Source organism: Puma concolor, chromosome D3 (assembly GCF_028749965.1).
Source record: "Puma concolor isolate L17-30 chromosome D3, mPumCon1.1.hap2, whole genome shotgun sequence".
In the NCBI taxonomy this organism is placed as follows: domain Eukaryota; kingdom Metazoa; phylum Chordata; class Mammalia; order Carnivora; family Felidae; genus Puma; species Puma concolor.
In genome coordinates, this window is record NC_141678.1 from 66544630 (window position 1) to 66561637 (window position 17008).

At 42.0% G+C, this 17008-nt stretch overlaps 1 protein-coding gene across 1 annotated transcript in view; it reads right to left on the bottom strand.

Annotated features, from left to right (window-relative positions):
- Window positions 1-17008, bottom strand: part of EPG5 (ectopic P-granules 5 autophagy tethering factor) — a 108256-nt gene that overhangs the window by 39003 nt on the left and 52245 nt on the right. The window contains exons 24-28 of the mRNA XM_086682878.1: window positions 16498-16621; window positions 12885-13029; window positions 11111-11282; window positions 9394-9556; window positions 74-216 (exon numbers count right to left, since the gene is read on the bottom strand). Coding sequence (XP_086539004.1) covers window positions 74-216; window positions 9394-9556; window positions 11111-11282; window positions 12885-13029; window positions 16498-16621 — 747 coding nt within the window. The remainder of the gene's footprint in view (window positions 1-73; window positions 217-9393; window positions 9557-11110; window positions 11283-12884; window positions 13030-16497; window positions 16622-17008) is intronic.

Here is a 17008-nt window from a genome sequence, read left to right on the forward strand (position 1 = left end):
GTATAGTAGCATGTATGATTACTATCAAAAATAACAACACTGCATTTTAAATTATAATGCCCTCAAAACTTACGTAATCAAGTTTTCCGCGTGAACAGCAGCTTCCACAACATTAAGTGAGGGTGGTTTAGCAGCTTCTGCTTGCAACTGCTTCACTTCTTTTCGCAAAACATGAAGCTGTTGGCTTACTGCTTCATTTTTATGCATACCTTCAAACTAAGAAAGATTAAAGTGGTCAAGACCTTTTTTGTCTTTGTTATGTTCCTAAAGCAAATATTATAAATATACTGAGCATCTGATGAAGAACTGTTACTATAATTAATATTATAACTCAAAATTCTCAGTTGAATAGGAGAGGGGTGGGGAAAAAAATGTCAAAAAACTATTCAAGAATCTCAGGTTTTTCATGAAGGATCAAACTGGAGCAAGTTTATCACTGGTTCAGTCTTTTGTAGGATATGCTCTGTCACTTATGTTTTGATTCCCCGATTCTCATCAAAAACAGACTCGGGGCACCTGGCTGGCTCAGCCGGTTGAGCGTCTGACTACGGCTCAGGTCATGATCTCACGGTTTGTGAGTTCGAGCCCTGCGTCAGGCTCTGTGCTGACAGCGTGGAGCCTGGAGCCTGCTTCGGATTCTGTGTCTCCCTCTCTCTCTGCCCCTCCCCTGCTCATATTCTGTCTCTCTCTCTCTCTCTCAAAAATAAATAAAGATTTAAAAAAAAAAATTAAAAAAAAAAAAAACAACCAGACTCAATGTCTTCTCCCGCTGAGGTTCTCCTGGAAGCACACCAAGCGTCTCCTCCACTGAGCCCCTCCCCTGAGCCCTGACCACTCTCCATTCTCCCCACCCAAAAAGCACATACCCGTCAACCTGAACCACTAGGGTACACATCTCATGTGTGCCAAGCAAACAAAGAGCACGACACAGATGCTGTTAATAAAACACTTGCCCTTTTCAAAGGAAGAAAACATATCCAATTATAAAACAACAAAATATGAAAAAATACAAGAAGTGCGCCAATCAGTTGCATGCCTATGAAAGAGCAAGTGACTGATTCAGTGGTTCCCGAAAGCTTGTCACTGATGAAATATTTACTCATTCTCAGTAAAGATGTGACAATGGAGAAAGTATTGAGTTTAAAAAAAAAAAAAAAAACTAAATCTATTTCAATTTAAACAATTAGCCTTTCTTTAAGATTATGTCTTTCCTATTTGAGGGGATTATTAATATCCCTTTTCTCTAGTTGATGGTGACCTATGTGATAGCTGCTTTGTTTGTACATTTCGATGTCCCCTTTTGGATATGAATGATGCAAAACATAGCCTAGGCCCAGGCTGCAACACAAAGACACAACCCATGTGGCAGTTGTGGGGGACAAGAGGACAGAGGGACAGCAAAGAGAAGCCCAGCCAGGCAGGGAGGTCAGGGCTGGAGAGCACAGAGCAGTCAGGCTAGGGAGCGGGGTTCCTGTCCTGGGAAGTCCTTTGGAGCAGGCTAGGGAATGTGGACTTATCTTGCAGGCATAGCAGAGAATGCTGAAGAGATGAGAACATTCAGAAGGCGGGAATGTTAAATCCCACACTCTCCTCCAACGGTCTCCTCCAATCACTGAGTCAGCAAAGGGTCTACATTTTCCTTTATATACACATGCCCAAACCCAGTCTTTAGCCACCTCTGCAGTGATTACAGATATCCTTTGTTAGTAAATAATGTAAATACTTAATTCACAAACGTATTTAACTGAGGTCCTGATGTCCCTGCCAGTTATTATCGTAAATTCCAGATGAAAGGCTACTGGAGGGCAATGGTGCTATTTGTTTTGTTCTACCCAGCACCCCAGTATAGCACAACTCTGACGGTACACGGAGCGCCTGCGTTCATGATCATGATAACTTTCTCCCATCGAACTCACCAATGTCATATTAAACAGCTTTACAAAGCTTCTTACTTAAAGACGAAAATAAGCTGTTAGTCTGAATCAAAAGCCATGAAGGTGAAGATCCAAGAACATATGATGTTAACAATTATTTTAATTTCTACTATTGGAGAAATGAAAGATAAGATGATTAAATGACTTCCATTAGACCACATAATGCATCAACACAAATATTAAATTTCCAACCTCTCAAATCAAAGACCAATGCTGAACAGCTTAAAACGTGGTCAGGAGTCTGCACAGTTTCGATGCCTAACGTGTCACCGAGTGCAATGAGGTGGGGTCTCTGAGGGCCACGGCCCTTGGCTGGCCTGGAGAGAAAGCAGGCAAACAGGGAGGAAAAGAAAGAACGTGAGGGGAGGGAGGAAGACAGTGAGGATGGAGGGAAGCACAAGAGAGAAAGGACAGAGGTGCCCTCGCCCGGGAAATGCCGTCAAGACCAAGGGACTGGCGCTGCAGAACTGCCACCCCACGCCGGACAAACCACAGATGCCCAGGAATAAGGCAAAGCACCGAGGTGGGAAAGTTCAGACATCCTCACACACAAAAGCACCTCAAAGTTCTCATTATTTCCCAGTCTACTTATTTTTGCTCATTGTTCCCAGCTCTACAGAGAATTTTCTCTGCTCGCTAGGGTGGAAGAGGGGCTGAGTGCCTGGCAGCTCACAATCGCCAGAAGTTGGAGACGACGGCACAAAGCAGCGAGGGCGGGGGGCGGGGTGGGGGGGCGCCGGAGTCACTGTAAGCAGACAAAGCCATGTGCAAGCTGGACGAAGCGAGTAGGATCTTACAGTACTGTGAGGCCCTCAGTGGGTCTTTTCCATCTTTCATTTCTAGGATGGAGCAAAATTTTCACATGATAATAAATCAATCCTGGGTCTGGCACACATGCCCCACAATACCGAAGTCCAACAAAAGGAACCCTATTATAAATCACCCCATTTCCTCAGGGAATATCACTGAATTATTAGAGCCTTCTATTGGGAGAGACGACCACAGAAGAAGCACGTCTCACTTCCCATAAAACATATTTGGCTTTTGTATACCCCAAACAAGCTATACATAGTTCAAACATTTGCAGATGGCTGGAAATTTCCAGGGCTTTTCCCTCACGAAAAATTCTATTAAGCAATGAAATATATGCATGATACAATTTGAAATCTTTACAAATGAGCCATTTAAAATTATATTTAAAATATACTCTTGCATTTTAATCTCAAAATTTATATTTAAAATATAAAGTCATTCCCCATGAAGTTGATTTTAAAAAATTGATCCGATCCATGAATTCTCTAATCACTGAAAAAGAAGATGATCCTGTCACACCAACTCAGAGAGAGAAAATGGTACACGTGTTAATTTAGAGAGATGATGGCCATGACCAGCTTACTCAGAATTGTACAGCTAACCTAGTCTTCAGAAGCTGGAGCAGAAACAGCTAAAAGCAAATGGCTTCATTTCCCAATACTTCCTGGGAAAGCCTGGGTCTTGAGTTCAAATAGACGTGGGCTTGAATTTCAGCTGAGCCACTTACTAGCTGTGTGGTTTTGGCAAGTCTCTGAGACTCTCTGAACCTATTTTCTCATCCCCACTTTGTGAAGATTAACAGTCACCGGCATGTTACCTGGGATATGAGAGTGCCCAAGCATGTGATAAGAAGCGCTCCGAACAGAGCTGGGAAATAATCTTGTGTACGGAAGGAAGACAATCCTTATCGCTTCCAAGACTGACCGCCTAGGAGACATTGGTAGTAGAGTGAAAAGTGCAGCAGTGTGTGAGGCCGGAGATTCTGTATGGAAAGCATTAAGTTGGCCTACGGTAAACACACAGAATGACGGCTAATTTCCAGTAGGAAAAGGTTCCACCTTCCAGCCAAATAATATCTACAAAATCCCTAAAGCTAGTTAAAATCAGGGGGTTTACTGGTGAAGAATATAAATCTACAGTTCGTTCCTTCAAACACACTGGTTCTATGGCACTGACTGTGTGAGGCATTAACAGCAGAAACACGAATAAGACAAGGTCCTGACCCTCATGCAACTCAAAATCTAGTAACAGTGTGACAAGGTAATGATAATACAAAACAAGTTGTAACATAACCTCATGATTGACGCGCTGGTGGTTTTCACTGACTCATTCAGGGGCAAGAAAGGGCACCTATTATGTGCCAGGAGCCATGCTAGATGGTACAGAAATACAGATGACTATGGGCAGGAACTCTATTCCTCAGCAGTTCACAGACCGGTAGGAAAAATAGCAGGTGAATACAACAGCATTTATGCAAAAGCTGCTATGAAAGGAGGGACTATCTCAGTCTGACTAGAGGGGCTGAGAAAGACCTCAAGAGATGCTGCCTGAACCAAGCATGGAAGGATGAGAGGAAGGAGCTCACGAATGGGTGTGGGAGAACAAGTAACAGCACATGCCTGAGGGAGAAGGTAGGAACATGCATGTCATGTTTGGAGAATGGAAAAAGCCTATGTGGCTAGAAAAAAAATGTTCAGGGATTAGGAAAGGGTAAATGATGCCACTAGAAACTCATCAAGAATAGATTATGGGGGGATCCGAAGGGTCCTATTCCTTTTAGATACCGGACAGTCAATGTTAGGTTTTCGCCTGGAAATGTGATTAGATTTGTGTTTAAGGGGCGCCTGGGTAGCGCAGTCGGTTAAGCGTCCGACTTCAGCCAGGTCACGATCTTGCGGTCCGTGAGTTCGAGCCCCGCGTCAGGCTCTGGGCTGATGGCTCAGAGCCTGGAGCCTGTTTCCGATTCTGTGTCTCCCTCTCTCTCTGCCCCTCCCCCGTTCATGCTCTGTCTCTCTCTGTCCCAAAAATAAATAAACGTTGGAAAAAAAAAAAATTAAAAAAAAAGAAAAGATTTGTGTTTAAAAAGATGAATGTGGCAGGGGCGCCTGGGTGGCTCAGTCGGTTAAGCTTCTGACTTCACCTCAGGTCATGATCTCACTGCTCGTGAGTTCGAGCCCCAGGTTGAGCTCGGTGCTCACAGCTCAGAGCCTGGAGCCTGCTTCCAGTTCTGTGTCTCCCTCTCTCTGCCCCTCCGCTACTCATGCTCTCTTTCTCTCAAAAATAAATAAAGTTAAAAAAAAAAGAAAAAAGATGAATGTGGCAGAATGGAAAACGGACTGGACAGGGAGAGAGTCTATAGACAGGAAGCCTTATGTAGTGGTTCAGGGGAAAAGTAATGTGGGCCTACCAGGGGACAATGGCAATGGGAACACAGAGAAAGAAACAAATGTAAAGTCATTTCAGAAGCAGAACCAGTATGACTCGGAAAGTAACTAGATGGGTAGTATGAGGGTGGAGAGATGACACTGATGCCCAGGTCCCCACTTCCTGTTACAGGAAAAACAGGTTTGGAGGGTAAAAATTGGATTAGGCTGGGACCTGTGGAGTTTGAAGTATTTATGGGACATTCACAGAAAATCACATAGGCAGGTGGAAATCTAGATCTGGAACTCAGAGAATTCTGGACTAGAAAAGCAGAGTAGGAGTCAGCAACATATGGGTTAATCCTTTCAGTGATCATAGACTACCAAGGATCTACTGAAGTTATGAACTATCCAGAACAAAAAAATTCCATATACTTTCAGGGACTTCACTGACTCACTAAAGACCATTCACACACCCACTCTAGATTAAGAATTCCAACACAAACAGTAGGCAAAAGCAGCCAATGTCACAAATGACTAAGGGGATCAGGGGTAGACACAAGCACAACCAGCAATCTAAGGGTTGCATTGATGAAAAGGAATTCTGGAGGGAAACTACAAAGTGGCTAGTGATTTGGAGGGACTAGAAGAGACCTCATGACGTTCAACATCTCCAGATAATAAAATGACGTTAAACAGGATCAAACAGGATATAGCCATGAAGTGGTCCCTAGACACACACATACAGAGAGGATATAATTCTACGTATAAAAGCAACACAACCTACCCTCTGCATGACATATGCTTTCCCAGAGACAATTTTTTGATGAGTAATAAACAATCAGAACTCACCTTCCCTCCCCGATATCCATAACCAAAGTCATCCATTTGTGTAACGAGACAGCTTTAAACTCAAGTACAATCTCTGGCCAAAACTCAGAGCAAACCTAACTGACTTGCATAGATTAGATAATGTCCTAACTTCATGGCGGCTAGAGTTTCAACTTTCCTCTACCTTGCTCTTAGCTATTAATGAGTAGCCAAAAAAAGTTTTTATCTTCAATTCCTAGAAGTATCAACCAGCAAGTTCAATTCCTAGAAGTATCAACCAGCAAGTACCACCTGGACAACCTTAGTTAGCAACTACTATGTAACATTCCAAAGAAATCCTATTTAAATCAGACTACAAGGCACCTGGGTGGCTCAGCTGGTTGAGCGTCTGACTCTTGACTTCAGCTCAGGTCAAGATCCGAGTTGTGGGATTAAACCCCTAGTCTGGGGGCGCCTGGGTGGCGCAGTCGGTTAAGCGTCTGAGTTCAGCCAGGTCACGCTCTCGCGGTCCGTGAGTTCGAGCCCCGCGTCAGGCTCTGGGCTGATAGCTCAGAGCCTGGAGCCTGTTTCCAATTCTGTGTCTCCCTCTCTCTCTGCCCCTCCCCCGTTCATGCTCTCTCTCTGTCCCAAAAATAAATAAACATTGAAAAAAATAAAAAATAAAAAATAAATAAACCCCTAGTCTGGCTCTGTGCTGAGCATGAAGCCTGCCTAAGATTCTCTCTCTTCTCCCGCTCTGCCCCTCTTGCCCACTTGCGCACACAATCTCTCTCTCTCTCTCTCTCTCTCTCTCTCTCTCTCTAAAATAAGAAAAATATGCGGTGCCTGGGTGGCTCAGTCAGTTAAGCATCCAACTCTTGATCTCAGTGCAGGTCATGATCTTGCAGTTAGTGGGTTTGAGCCCCACATCTGGCTCTGCACTGATCGCATGGAGCCTGCCTGGGATTCTGTTTCTCCTTCTCTCTGCCCCTTACCTGCTCTCTATCTCAAAATAAATACATAAACTTTTTTAAAAAATAAATTAAATAAGAAAAATAAAATAATAAAAAATAAATCAGACTACAAAAGCTGCCATCTTCACATTTTCAATTCCTCTGTCACATCTGCATCATCAGGCAAAATTAACGGCTGAAGTAAATACTGTTGTCAATATTGATAGGAGCCATCAGTGGGAGTTTCCCAGTTTCTAGATCTTCCCAAACAGAACTGAAAGTCAGGGTGCTGGGCAAACTAGTAAGGCCAGCAGAAAATTAGAATGTGCTTTTTAAGAAAATTTAGATATTTCTAAAGAGATTATGGCCATAAAACACAGCTATTTTTTCAAATTCTTTAGGTCTCTATAAAATCTCCTTTTCTTCTCTGTCCTTTTTTTTTCTTTTTTCTTCAAGCAATCTTTGCATTTACCAATTTTTCTTTTGAGAAAATAAAGCATAAATATTTTTTGTGTTGTCTGTAAAAATAAAATCTAAGCCACATTCATTTGAGTCCTTATCCTAAATCATCTGCTTTCCAATCTCTGTCTTATCAGAATTACTTAGAAGGTATTTCAGGAAAAGTATACCTTTCTATTTCAGAATTAACAAAGCAAAAGCTTATAAAAGAAATTTCAATTCAAGAGTTAAGACAAATCAAGATTATGATGACTTTTTTGAAAAGGAAAAAGCCAGGTCACTGACAGGCTGGGAGCTGAAGCTCCCAAGTCAGCCCGGTGGTATTGCCCACCACAACAAGACCCTGAGAGTTAACAGGCGGTCAGGCAAAGAGAACTGGTTTTTGGCTGGGCAGTAAGTATTCATGACTCTTCACAGAGCAAGCTATTAGCCAGAACTGAAAAAACATTTTTGTACTTATCTTACCAAGTCACTTAATAAAATGCATCTTAGGAGAATTCCCTTCTCTGTACAGTATTAACAGCCTGGCAAAGATGTGTAATTCCAAAATACGGAAAAATACCGTACTTCTGAAGGCACAGATTGGTAGTAAGACACCCTTTTTAATTAGAACTTGATACATTTCTTTTTTTTTTTTTTTTTTTTTTCACTAAATCAAATTCGGTCCTAAATCAGCAGACTTATCTCCAAGCTCCATTATTTTAGCAAGTGATCCTTCTTAAATGCTCCCACCTAGTGTTACTAAAACATTAGTAACTGGGGGAAAAGTACACTGAAAGAAAATTAACTTTATAAAACACCTGGCCAAAGATGTTCTCTCAGTGTTTGGGAGTCTCACATCCCATGTCAAATTTCTTAACTTTAGATGCATACAAATATGTTATTTTATCAAAAACAAATTACGAAGGTAATGAAAAAGACAAGTGTATAAGTTATTTCAGAGAAGACATTTTAGAGAAAACAGGCTCCCAAGGAGACTGATGAAGAATACATCAAAACTGCTCAAATGAGGAAGCACAAAAAGAAATTTATGAAAGACAACCAAGAGTCAGTAAAACAAGTTTTCCCTGATTTCTAAAAGCTAACAAAAAAAGAGGAGCTATGTTTGTGCAAATGCAGTAGCCAACCTCTGAGCATTTCCTCCCCAGCTCTGGGGACCCGAAGTCCCTCGAAGAAGGACTAGGGTGCAGCGTGTAAGGAGCTTGTGTTCTGCAGCCAGCCTGCCCGGGTCTCCCTGGTTCTGTCACCCAGTGGCTGTGTCACTCTGGGTACGAAACTTAACCTTTCTATGCCTTTACTTCCCCGTCTGGGAACAAGATAACCAGAATTCCCACCTCACAGAGATGCCATGAGGATAAGTTCTGTAGAGTGTTTACACAGAGTCAGGCATAAAGCAAGTGCTACGATGTGCTGGCTAAAGTTAAGCTCCATTCTGAAGTCCTTTCAATGTCACAGACCCAACTTAATTAAGCCTGTTTTTCCAGTGCAAGAAGGTGACACTAAGAGGCAGCTGAATTCCTAATCTCGGAGTTGCACGTCTCTCCTTTGCCTGTTGGCAGGCTCCGTCCAACTGACCTGCTTTCCACACGTCCCCCCCCACATTTGTCTTCAGTGGCTCCCCACCGACCACAGCACACAGTTGGAGCTCCCAAGTGATCATCCTTTCCAATGTGAATTCCCACCACCACACCCAAAAACAATCTGAAGTAGGCTGACCTAGCCACTGACCCCTAAATGGTTGTCCAGAGGACTCCATTCCCACATTCCTTCTAACAGAATCCAAACCATCATCATCAAAGTCTTTTGAAGATCAATTTAAAACCCTCTAAGGATCTTCTCAGTGATTATGCTTTTCTTTGAATTTCTGTCCTTGTCGGACACACGAGCACTTACGGAAATACATGATCAGCTCTGTGTGGGTCCTCACCCCCCAAATGTATTAAGTGTTTCAGGATGTGAATCATGTGCTACAAACTTCTTTCAGTCTCTCTCAACAATATGCCACTATTACGGACTCAATTAAAAATTCTCTAAATTAAGAAGAAGCTTAAGCAATCTTACCTGAACTGTTACAACTGCTGCTCCTTGGCATTTCTTACCACTACTGCCTCTACACTCCAAATGTAGTGTGGTCTGTTCTTCTCTATTAACATACTGCTTGGGCATTGTGTCCAACAGCTCACTATCCAGGGCAACCTGCTGAGATTCTCGAAGAGCTGCAGTTCTGAAAAACATCATCAGGAAGTAGAAGAAAGGCTTCGGAAAGGTTTCACGGTAGGTGATAAAGGCTTCCAGTTCCCCCCAGCCTGCATCAGAGAGCATCAAGACCAAGTATCCTATAGTAACAAAAGACCAAAGGTGTGTGCCCAGCCTTACCCAAATCCTCTCTTTTTCTTAACAAAAAATTTTAGGGGCGCCTGGGTGGCTCAATCGGTTGGGCGTCCCACTTCAGCCCAGGTTACGATCTCACGGTTCATGGGTTAGAGCCCCGAGTCGGGCTCTGTGCTGACAGCTCAGAGCCTGAAGCCTGCTTCGGATTCTGTGATCCCCTCTCTCTCTGCCCCTTCCCTACTCACCCTCTGTCTGTCTGTCTCTCTCTCAAAAATAAACATTGAAAAAAAAATTTTTTTTTTAAAGAAATTTTAAAAAGGAAGGAAAAGTGGGACAACTTTTTAGCCAGGAACGAAGCTTCATTTAGAATCTGTATTACACTAACGATGTTTTTTACATGGACCCTTCCTTAAATATACAAGAGCAAATGAGAATCCATCCTAATTAAAGCATTCTAAAGGGTACCTTGCTTGTAAGCACCAGTGATTTCTTTGGCATTAGCAACTCAAACTGAACTGTCAAAGATGGACAAAGCTGTTTACAAGGGTGTTGATACGGTTACATTACTGTGTAGGCATGTGTGTGCGCACACTGGCGGGGGTGCACATTTGTATGCACGTGCACACAATCAATGCCTGGACCAAGAGCAGCCAAGGAAAAAAAAAGCCAGTAAGAGATCGATTCCCAGTGTCTTCGCAAAGATTAGACTCTTCTACTTCATAAAACAGATTCACTCCACACCTGCTCCTTCTCGCCAGACTGCAAGCTGGAACCAAAACCTTAAAGAGTTGATTGCTCCGGGGGCGCCTGGATGGCTGTGTGGTGAGTGTCAGACTTCAACTCAGGCCATGATCTTGCAGTTCATGAGTTTGAGCCCCGCATGGGGCGGTCAGAGCGGAGCCTGTTTGGGATCCTCTGTCCCCCTCTCCCTCAGCCCCTCCCACGCTCTCTCTCCCTCTCAAAAATAAACACTTAAAAAAAACAAAGAGTTAATCGTTCTGTATTTACTTTAACTCAGAGCACTAAATGATTTTCCCGCATTTTAATCAAGTCCCTGAGGCAATTTATTAAAGAATATGGAGAGTTAGGGAGCAAAGCAGTGACAAAAGAAAATAAATCTCATTGCCTACCCTTTTAATACCATCTTTTCAGTGTCAGAAAGTCTCCTCAGGAGGAGCTTAAGAAACACTTGGCTGGCACTGCTGGCCCACAGAAATGCCACCACAGGAAATGTAAAATTCCTAGTCCGTGAAAGCACCACACACTTTCAACATGAAACCGAAGGACTTGTCACAACTTGGCTAACTGAGGTACCTGACTGGGCCAGCCTGGTCAAATCATCCTCATGGAGAGAACGCTGATGTGGAAACCCTTCAAGGTACTAAAGCATCCAAGCTGTCCCAGCAGCAAGCACAGGGGCATGACCCTGGAGGTCACACGGTCTCACCTGGCCTGCTGCTGCAACAGATTCAGGTCTGTGCGCACCAGCTGGGTGGTGTCCTTCTGACTCAGGAGCACAGCCGAGGAAATGACTGGCACAGGAGGCCTCACTGGGTGCAGATCAAGGGGAGGCTGGGGAGCCTCGTGCTTCCGCAAGTTGCTTAAAACCCTTTCTTTAGCTGAAAGAAAATTAAGTCGCGTTTACTGAGTAGAGGCTACTACTAGGTAGTAACATACTAATTGAGTGCAAAGCTTTGGCTGGTTACCTTCGAGAAGAATGTTGAAGATGTACAGAGTAGTTACATAAACCATCAGTGGCCTAAATGAATAAAATCATTATCTTTCGTTACCTGCTAGTTTTGAGGGAGCCCCCACCAGGGTACTAATATTCTACCAGGAGTCGGGAGCTCACGAGCATGTGGTATGATTAAACACAACTCCTAGCCTCAAACAGCCTTCCTTACTGAGAGTTAAAGAGTCAAAGCTCACGATCTTAAATTATTACCCTAGACAGTCTCGCACGACATGCTCAAGTGTGTGGACTTGAAACTAGCGTAAAGGGGATCTAGCGAACTCTCTAAGCAAGTCTGACGAAGATGGCAGCCATCACCAGTCAACGGACGGGGGGACGGGGAGGGTGGTCCTGTTAAGAGTTTAATGCAATCATCCAGATAAACTTCAGAGAAGAGGAGAAAAAGAAACGGGCATTATGGAATATGGCTGAGTGGAAAAATCTTAAATTAGGCCAAGGTTTGACCAGGAGGGCTGAGACCAGTCGAGTTAAAATGAACAAAGGCATGGACACAAACTCCTACAGAACTTACATTATACAGTCATATTGTCGTTCTTTCACTCATCCACTTATTCATTCACTCAATAAATGGAATCCAAATAAGAAACCAGGTGCCATATGAGAAAAGTGATGGCAAATCTGTCCATCCAACTTTGCACTAGATTGCACATGGGGTCATAGTGGTGAATCCAATCTAAATGTTTGTATTTCTACACCTAGTACAGAGCTGACCACACAGGTGTCCAATAAATCAATAAATTCCTATCTTCCCACCCTCTCTCTTCACTGCACTATGCACATACCATACAGCAGGTGGGGACTGAGCACAGGAAGAAAAATGCTGCCACATACCTGCCTCTTTTCAACAGTAAGGTAATAGGGAACAGGAGAGGTCAAGGAAATTTCAAGTCAATAAATCAAGTCAACAAATACTTAAGGAACTACTATGAATTTCCGACTTCATTCCAGATGTAGCATTCCATTTTCTGTGCTTAAGAAAAATAAAAGAAAATTTAATAGCCACGATTTTAGTTGGCATAAAAAGACCTGTATTGTTTGCACCCCAAACAGATGGAATTTAACATTCCAAACAGGTCAAGTACGGGATCGTCCCATATGGCTGGGGTTTTTCCACTAGAACAACTACTCTCTGCACAGAAAGTAACAAAGTCGGATGTTAATCACTGGAAAAGACTCCTGACTTTGTTCAAGTTTCTCTCAAGCAACATTTTAGGCCATGACTCTAAAGCTACTGTCTGAACTGCCTGCCTCCAGACTTCTTTTATGGGAGAAAAAGCACCTTATGTAAACCATTACTGTTTTGAAGTTTTCTCTCACTCATTGCTGAACCTAACCCTAAGGTGCAGACAAGGTAACAATGAACTTCTAAAAAAACAATTCTCACTGGAGGGATACACTGTGTAAACCTTAACCCTCAATTCATTCATTCATTCATTCACTCAAGGGGGATGATGGTGGTACAGCTCACCCAACAAAGGATCAGTGAAGTCCAGCTGCACTGACAAACTGCAGGGCGGCGAATGGGACTCAAGTGTGGCCTGTGTCCACAGACCAACAGTCTCCTGGAACTCATAACGAATGCGCTCCATGTTCAAATACTCCATCCACAGATCCTAGAATTGAAGCACAGGACTTTAACTTTCACAGATGAATCATATATTCACATAGGACTTGAACTTTCACAGATGAATCATATATTCACATATAAAATTATATATTTAACTAAAAGGTAGGCCAGAAAGTTTCAGCACGAGGTGGTCCATACCAAGTTCTCCAGTGTTAAGAAGGATCATGTTCTAAAATGGATACTAGCAATCTTTGCAGTTTGATTATGCACCAAGAACAGAAAAAATAATTTTAATGGCCCCACCAACTGTATATTTATACACTGTATACAAATACTACTGAGCTAGTAAGTTAAAACCCAGAAATTTTAAAGAGATAGGTAACAAATATATTGAAAATAACTATCTGGATTAGAAAGAATCTGGGCCCTTGGTCCCAATACCAATTTACAGGAATACAGGGGACAGAGAAACATATTAAACCATACTACAATGATCTGCAAAATCCAGACTCTGGGGAAACTCTATGGACAAACTATCCAGTTTCTTCAACAAACTACAGGGGGAAAAAGGAATAAGGGAGGAGTGATAGATCAAACAGACTTATAAGAGCTGTCAACCAATTGCAAAATGAGGATCCTGATTCAACTATAAAAATAAAAATAAAAATTTTATGACATTTATGAGGTAACTGGAAATTTGAACACAACTTCAGTATTTGATACTAAGAAACTGCTCTTAATATTTTTCAGATATAAATGCTATTGGGTTATAATAGTTTTTTAATCCTCATCTTTTGAAATCTTCATGTATCAAATGCTTTCTAGAATTAGTTCCAAAATAATATGGTGAAGGGAGTGAACTGGCTATAGATAAAATTAGACACCCGGTACACAGTGGGCAGGGGGAGAAGGGCATGTGTGCTACGCTATTCTATTTTTCTGTATGATTGAATTTATTATAAAAGGTAAAATAAATAAAATGAGAAAACATTGAAGTTTTAGTATTCTCTTCCTACACTCCAATAAACTATCTTGCATATTTTGAACTACATGCTTCACTTTGATGATCAATACATATTATTAGAATGGGAGACTGTCTTTAATGAAAAGAAATGTCAGCTCTCCATGATCACTAAAAACTGTACCAAGTAGTAGGAAGGTGATCAGCTATGGACTATGGTTTTGTGGATGATTATTTTTTTTTCTTTCTGATCTTAAGTGTTTAAAGGATTCCTCTAAACCTACAAATCTCTGGCTTGTAATGGGCACACTGCCATGAAGTCCTAAATCATTACTTCTAAACCAACCATGGCACGAGGCATTCCAGACTCAGGAGAGGAACTCCAAAGTCATCTTGACCACAAGTCTGAAACCTAGAAGCACCAGACAACTGCTGGAGGTGCTGTACCAGTCCCTCCTACTGTGCACACCCATCTCCTTTCAGTGGGGTCACTATCACCTTGTCTGCCTCTGTGCTAAGTAACTGTTGACAGAGGCTAATGATTAAGAATACTGAGAATTAACGATAGGTAAGCAGAGATGTCTCAGAAAACCACAAAAAGACAGAACAACACTAAACATGAACTACAGATAAAAATTGGAGCTATAAAATCAAATGGCAAAGACTTAAAAAAAAGAGAACGGTATTAATTCTGTAGATGATGGGGAGCCAAGATAATTATCAGAGAACCAAGACACTATGACTAATATTTTTAAAAACACTGACCAGTCATCCGCTACACGCAGATTCTTAGATAAGGCTGTGGCGTGTAGAGGACAAAGAGGATGAACACAGAACTGCGCTCAAAGGATCTCAGTCCATGACTGCCTATTTATTTTTCCTGCTGCTCTGGCTCTGTATTCTCAGCCTTATTTCTCTATGCCTTGGGGCCCTAGTTCCATTCAGTCCTCCTCTCAATCTAGATGCTCTACTACCATTAAACTCGTATTTCCTTGGGAGAAGATATTTGTAAATGACATATCAGATAAAGGGTTAGTATCCAAAATCTATAAAGAACTTATCAAACTCAACACCCAGAAAGCAAACAATCAATGAAGAAATGGGCAAAAGACACTTTTCCAAAGAAGACATCCAGATGGCAAACAGACACATGAAAAGATGCTCAACATTAGTCATCATCAGAGAAATACAAATCAAAACCACAATGAGGTACCACCTCACACCTATCAGAATGGCTAACATTAACAGCTCAGGTAACGACAGATGTTGGCGGGGATGCGAGAAAGAGGAACCCTTTTACACTGCTGGTGGGAATGCAGACTGGTGCAGCCATTCTGGAAAACAGTATAGAAGTTCCTCAAAAAATTAAAAATAGAACTACCCTACAACCCAGCAATTGCACTACTGGTATTTATCCAAAGGATACAGGAGTGCTGATTCGAAGGGGTACATGTTTATAGCAACACTATCAACAATAGCCAAAGTATGGAAAGAGCCCAAATGTTCATCGACTGATGAATGGATAAAGAAGATGTGGGGTGTGTATGTATACATATACACACACATACACATACATACAATGGACTATTACTCAGCGATCAAAAAGAATGAAATCTTGCCATTTACAACAACATGGATGGAACTGGAGTGTACTAGGCTAAGCGAAATAAGTCAGTCAGAGAAAGACAAATATCGTATGATTTCACTCATGTAGAATTTAAGAAACAAAACAGATTGGCATAGGGGAAAGGAAACAAAAATAAGAGAAAAACAGAGATGGACAAACCGTAAGAGACTCTTAAATACAAAGAACAAACTAAGGTTGCTGGAGGGAAGGTGAGTGGGGGATGGGCTAAACGGGGGATGGGCATTAAGGAGGGCCCTTGTTGGGATGAGCACTGGGTGTTATATGTAAGTGATGAACCACTAAATTCTACTCCTGAAATCAGTATTGCACCATATGCTACCTAACGTGGACTTAAGTAAAAAAAAAACAAAAAAAAAAAACATATTTCCTACACTGCCCCACTCCAAAGTTCTAGACCTATGCGTTCCCTCCCTACCAAATGCCCAGTACACCGTTCTCCTTGAAGCCCCTGTGGCACCTCCTCTTCCAATATCCTCTATCTTTGTAAACAGTATCTCTAGTTGCCCACTCTAGAAGTCTGGCTGTCCTTTATATCGAAACAATCCTATGACAGTATCAATCCCACCTGTGTATCTAATCTAAAATTCCTCCTGATCCTACTGATTCTTCTTCAACATATTTTAAATTCACCCATTTATCTAATGACTCACACTATTTTAACGGCTCTCCAAACAAATACTTTGGAACAAATCCAAATTCTTTAGGAAGGCATACATGGCCTTTAACAATGTAACCCCTCTTCACCTATCTGGCATCCTCTGCCCTCCACAGTGGCTGTACCCCAACTGCACCTCCTGAACATGCCAGTGACCCATTTCCATATCAGTAAGTGGATTTAACATTAGATTATGACTGTGACATGTTCGATCACAGATATGCTAAGAGCGACAGTACTGCAGTATCACCTGCTGGTTCTGCATCACTTTTGCTAGCCTGTGAACATCATAATGCTTTGGTAGAGAAGGGATATAGGTATCTCCTTTTTGAAAATTCTCATCTTCTAGCCATAATATATATACATTGAAGAGCCTAAAAGAAAAAAAAAAAAACGTAATTATATAAAATACAAAAAGACATGCAGGCAAATGACGTTTCTTACATGTCTAGGAACACTGTCACTACTACATAAAAGTAAAAAGCACAGAATACAGAAAATGCTTCCAACCACCACCACAGCCCCCAAGAAGCTCACGGGCCAGCAGGGGAGGAGGTCACAAATCCTTACGATCTCATGCGGTAATTGCTACAACAAGGCCGTAAAGAAAGGGCTCTGTGAACTCTATTATTAAATCAGGGGTAAATACAACGTACAGGAAAAAATAACCAGAGAAGGTGATTTTAACACAGACCTAGGATCTGAATTTGGAGTTTTTCTTTCCTGGGCAATCCAGTCGGTGAGCCTCAGTGGTTGGAAAA